This window comes from Triticum dicoccoides, chromosome 2B (genome assembly GCF_002162155.2).
Source record: "Triticum dicoccoides isolate Atlit2015 ecotype Zavitan chromosome 2B, WEW_v2.0, whole genome shotgun sequence".
In the NCBI taxonomy this organism is placed as follows: Eukaryota; Viridiplantae; Streptophyta; class Magnoliopsida; order Poales; family Poaceae; genus Triticum; species Triticum dicoccoides.
In genome coordinates, this window is record NC_041383.1 from 622,665,309 (window position 1) to 622,670,941 (window position 5,633).

Consider the following 5,633-nt stretch of genomic DNA (forward strand, 5'->3'; position numbering starts at 1 on the left):
AAATGGTGCTTAAGTCGCCAAATAGTAACTGAGGCATGAACGTGCTTAAGTGTTATTTTTTATGATGAGTCGAGGGCTCCAGCCTAAGTGGGCTGCACTACTAGTAGTATATCGCTCATGGGCCTCTAGTGGTTTGCGCCCAAAATTAAATCACGTGGAAATTTCAATCACGTGAAAGTACCAGGCCCGACCGATTTGCTTTCAACACAACAGGCCTGGCCTGGTCGCCATTGACCTTTCTCTAAGACAGCCGGTTAAATCTTCTCCGCCACGTCAGCGCCTTGAAGAAGACGCCGGGCCACAGGACAGGTGGAACAGACCGCCGGCGCCGTCACGAGTCGCGACTCCCCCCCGCCACCTCCTCCGCCGCGGAAAATCACGCGCAGAGCGTCCCCCGCCCCGCCGCGACGCCGGGATTGCCTCGATCCGCCGCCCGATCGATCGATCGATCCTGGCGCCGCCCGGGTGCTTCGCTTCGCTTCGCTAGGTCAGCTTTCGTTTAAATCCTTTGCGCAAGCAAGATGTTCCGTGGAGTCGAATTCGTCCGGCTTAGCCCCGTTGTCGCGCGCGTAGAGGTTCCCCTCCACCTCCTTCCGGTGTTTCCAGGACGAGGAAGTTGAGCGACCTGAATCGCGTACTCTTTTAGGTGCCGTTAGTTATTGTTGGTACCTGGGTAGGTTGGCTTCGCCCTCTTTCATTGCCCCAGGTTTTGCGTATGCTGGCCTAGTTGCTCTCACTTGTACTCCCTCCGGCCGGAATTACTTGTTCTAGTGAAACGAACTCAGCACGTTTTGTCTAGATTGGGGCTGTCGGAAATTATGTTGTTTTGTGGATAATCGATAGATTGTTTGGAGTCAGTGACAGGTTCAGAACTAACAAACTTGTTTCTGCTCTGCAGGTAGTAACCATCAAGTGAGGATTCTGGGAATTTGATCTAATTCCTACTGGAATTTGATTTGTCAGTCGGGTATTGTAGACATCTGCCATTGCAACGTGTGCCTTGTGCATCTGGAGGTGCCCACTGGTGCAGGGAAGGTGATGCTGATTGATCTTGAGCGCGTGTGATAGTGCACAGGTTTCGAACAACTGTTGTCTTCCACCATGAGGGTCAAGCTTGAGCTCCTCATGCCCTTGATGGCGCAATACAAAACACCTGCATGGGCCACATTGGTCGCCGGGTTCTTTGTGCTGCTTGCCCTTTCCCTCTCCATGTACCTGATATTTGAGCATCTATCCGCATACAACAACCCAGAGGTTTGTGCTTTTCCGTCGCTGCACCTTGTCATGAATTTAGGACCTAGTTCTGTTTGCTAGGCATTTTTTTTTACTGATTTGTATTTGTTCTACCTCCGCAGGAACAGAAATTTGTTCTGGGTGTTATTTTGATGGTCCCTTGCTATGCAATTGAGTCGGTAAAACCTCTAAGCGATTTCTTTATGTGCTAAATAATTCCAGTCATATGTTTAATGATCTTGTTCTCCTTTTGGAACAGTATGTTTCTTTGGTAGATCCAAATATCACTGTTTACTGTGGCATCTTGCGCGAGGGTTATGAAGCATTAGCTATGTACTGCTTTGGAAGATATATCACTGCATGTTTAGGTAAGTTCTGTCTATCGACATTGTCATAACCCCTACGTTGTTACCTGCCGCAGTTAGCTTTGGTTCTGGAATTGCATTTAGTATAGAGGTGGAGGATGATTAAAGGTTTACCCTTTTCTACTTTTAAGTGCTGATGCTAAGCTGTTTCTTTACTTCACATTTAAAGTTACTGTCGGATAAACGATGCGTTTGAACAATGAAACCTTGTGGAAGTGCCTTGTATATCTGAGAAGTGAGAACTAGAAGGGGTGGGTTTCTCAATCGCTGTATTCTTATTATAGATTTATAGTTAATAAAACCAGACTGGAATTTCCTGGAGTGACATGGAGTCAAAGGTACAAGCGGCTCCATTCCTCCAAAAACCAAAGTTGGACTGGGATTTTTTTTTCTAACCCAGCAGTTTATGCAAAAAACGGTGAACCGGATGTTTATGACTGAACATGACGACTTTGCTTACAGAGTAGATTCCGCTTGTACACTCTTTACCTGGGGTAGTTTGGAAAGTTAGCGAGAGGTAAGGTCCTAGGGAAGCAGACTAATATCACAACATAGATTGCACTTGTTTCAATGCGGCAGTAGTGACTATTGGTCAGCTTTCTGGGATTCGACACCCAGCAACAGCGAGCACCATAGATAGTTGTACTCCTAGACTCCTAGCAAGTAGCAACAGCGGAGCACACAACATCTGCTGAGTATCATGGGCCTCGCGGTTGCTGGGATCTTGAAGAAACGGTGCCTTTCTGGGATCTGCTTCTGATTCACGATGGCCAAAGAGCTTGAAGAAACAGCGGCAGCACGGGAACGGCCTCCTGATGTGCCATAAAAAAGAACATTGGTATTTTGGCATCAGGCATCTTTGCAGCAATTCACTTGATTCTACAATAGCCTGCCAAGCCCAGTGCATATCCATGACTATCCGTCTTATTAATGATGGGTGTGTGCATTTACCTTCTGCTTTGATACTTATATTTGTGTTTAATATGATAATCTGTCCAATTGCATTACTCTTCCTCTTTTCCTGAAATAAATGTTACTTTCTTGTTTTCACATGCATAAATTTTCAATTATTTAATTGATGTGTAAAAACTTTTTAAAAATTAACTACATAATTTAAACGAGTTTGAATATTGAGAACACTGTCAAATGTTAAGGCCCAGTAACTAAATACCGGGAGCACACAAAATTTACACTCAATCCAAACAGGGCCTTAGTCAGGCTTATTGGCTTTGAGTGTCCTACCATTATTGTTTGATTTCACTTGCAAAATTTTGTATTGTCTGTTTGCTGTTGTGACTTGGCAATGTAGCGTTTGGTGCAGCTTGTGTACCCCCTTTTCTGTATTTCTCTTTCTTTACTGTGTGTGTTTATATGTAGGTGGAGAAGAAAAAACGATAGCCTTTTTGAAGAGGGAAGGCGGCTCAGATTCTGGGCAACCCCTTTTGCATCATGCCTCTGAGAAAGGAATCATACACCATCATTTTCCCGTGAATTATATTTTGAAACCCTGGCGAATGGGGACGCGATTTTATCAGATTATCAAATTTGGAATCTTCCAATATGTATGTCCACTGCCCTGTATTGCAATTTGTTAATTCTGAAATGTTGAGAATAACTTAGTTGAAGTGTTTTGCTTATGTAGGTGATTATAAAGACGCTCACAGCTAGCTTGTCTCTTTTTCTAGAAGCTTTTGGTGTATATTGTGAAGGTGAATTCAATTTACGATGTGGGTAAGATAATTCTCTCTTTTTTGCTTGTTTAATCTCACAGGGGAATCTGTCCACACTTTGAGTTGTTTATGCAGAAGAGTTCAATATGTAGATAGAATATAAAATGTAGCTTTTTCATGTCATCTTTTTTACGATGAATTAAACAGATTAGAACATGTTCCAGTTTTGCTCTCCAATCATCAGAAAATCTATCCAGATCTCAATCTTTCCCTGGAACCCTAAGCTGAGATTGCTGAATTAATTAATTGCTTTTCGGTGTGCTTATAATGTTGCTTCATTTATCTTATAGCTCTTGCATATCTTTTTGATGCAGATACCCTTATTTTGCTGCAATCCTAAATTTCAGTCAATTTTGGGCCCTATACTGTTTAGTAGAATGGTACACAGCTACCAAGGATGAATTGGCACATATAAAACCTCTGGCTAAGTTTCTTTCGTTCAAGTCAATAGTATTCTTGACTTGGTGGCAAGGGGTGGTGATTGCAATAATGTATTCTTTGGGCCTGCTTAGAAGTCCTTTAGCCCAGAGCTTGCAGTTAAAATCAAGTATTCAAGATTTCATTATTTGCATAGAGGTATTTATCTTTCCAAGTTGGCCTGTTTGATAAAGTTTCCTTAGCTTTGTTTTTAAGAAATACCCTCCATCATGTTTCTGTGATTACCTGTAGTATCTGATGGCATCGTGTCTTCCTCCAGCGCAGATGGGCATTGCGTCAGCTGTTCACCTCTATGTGTTCCCTGCTAAACCTTATGAGCTCTTAGGTAACCAGACACCTGGAAACATTTCAGTCCTTGGAGATTACGCATCCTCTGACCCTATAGATCCTGAAGAAGTCAAGGAGAGTAACCGGCCGAGCAAAATGAAGCTTCCACAGTTCGAACCGGATGAGAGAAGTGCAACAAACATAAAGGAGAGTGTTCGTGATTTTGTGGTTGGCAGTGGAGAATATGTGAGTTCTAGACTTCTATTAACAAATCTTTACTGACAATACACTTCATTTTATCATGTCTCGGATTAGTTATGAATTACAAATAAGTGGTTAGCATGTACTCACAGTATGGTTCTCTGTTCTCATGCTTCTGTTTTATTTTTCTTCCACCCACTTTCAGGTGATCCAGGATTTTAAGTTCACTGTTAACCAAGCTGTGCGACCGGTGGAGAAGCGGTTTGATAAACTGCTCAAAAAGAAAGACAAGTATAAGAACACCCAGGATGACAACTGGGTGAGTGCAGCATCACCAGAGAGACCGGTTCGTGGCATCGATGATCCGCTATTAAGCGGGAGCACAAGTGACAGCGGGGTCTTGAAGGGCAAAAAACACCGTAGAGTTGTCAACACAGTTGCTGCTGCGGATAGTTGGGGAGGTGGTGATAAGACACCTGATGGCTACGAGATAAGGGGCCGCCGCTGGGCAGTGAAGAATTGACGATTTAACCATGTGCAGGGTTGATATATTTCAAACCATAACACGTGAAACAAGGAAGCGGCCGGCTGTTACAGAAATTACTGGTAACCTTCTGCGACGCTGGCCAATTTTGTTGCCTATATGCAAGTTCACGGTGTGCTGTGTTGTAGGTAGCTGCAGCTCCTGAGTCCTGATACGGTAGTCTCTGTGCATAGCCTATTATTTCTTCTTTCCAAAAGGACTGGTACGGGGAATTGATTGTTACAACTTCAATTGGCGCTACTCAGTATTGAGAAGAATCTTGTTCCGTACAAACGGGAGCCCCTCTACAACTGCCCCTTTGTTTACCGATGTACCTAATCTTGTGATATTATTGTTCGGACATCATACTTTGTTACTGTAAAGAGCTGGTGGAAATAATAATAAAGGAAATGTTGATAATGTGGTCTATATATTGTTTTTTTTTGCATGAACTGTTAGTCCATATATCTTGCGTGTGAAATGAATTAGTGTCTCTTTACCCTTTTTATGTGCTCTCTTGCAAATTTTCATTACTAAATACTTGGGGAAAAAAACATAAGACTACCAGTATCTATACTGAAACTTCTTTTTTTCTCCTCCTGTTTCTCATAGTGTATGCAAGTAACACTTTCAGTTGGTTCTTTTGCGGGGTATTTTATTATGGACCTATCTCTAGCGTGTCTCAGGACGGAAAAGAATAGCAAAGGCGAGAAGCCTTGTCTTGCCGCATAAAAGTTTGAAGCTACTATATCTTTTTTTTCGAGATGTAAAATGGTTGAAGCTGACTCTCGTCTGCACTGGCCTACTGGGCCGTGATTTGCATGGGCTTATTTCTTACTATGTGCCCTCGGATTGCCTAAAAAAATGCATGGGCTT

At 42.9% G+C, this 5,633-nt stretch overlaps 1 protein-coding gene across 2 annotated transcripts; it reads left to right on the forward strand.

Annotated features, from left to right (window-relative positions):
- Positions 1-297: 297 nt before the first annotated feature.
- Positions 298-5,186, forward strand: LOC119365213 (protein LAZ1-like). 2 transcript variants are annotated; one of them, XM_037630819.1, is made up of 9 exons: positions 298-487; positions 899-1,254; positions 1,356-1,412; positions 1,493-1,601; positions 2,976-3,160; positions 3,241-3,329; positions 3,643-3,904; positions 4,031-4,279; positions 4,440-5,186. In XM_037630819.1, exons 2-9 carry the CDS (start codon positions 1,102-1,104, stop codon positions 4,755-4,757), a joined length of 1,422 nt encoding a protein of 473 aa, XP_037486716.1. In that variant the 5' UTR covers positions 298-487; positions 899-1,101; the 3' UTR covers positions 4,758-5,186. The 2 variants fall into 2 exon arrangements, with proteins under 2 accessions (XP_037486716.1, XP_037486717.1); XM_037630820.1 differs by lacking the exon at positions 4,440-5,186 and having other exon boundaries at positions 4,026-4,228.
- Positions 5,187-5,633: the final 447 nt, after the last annotated feature.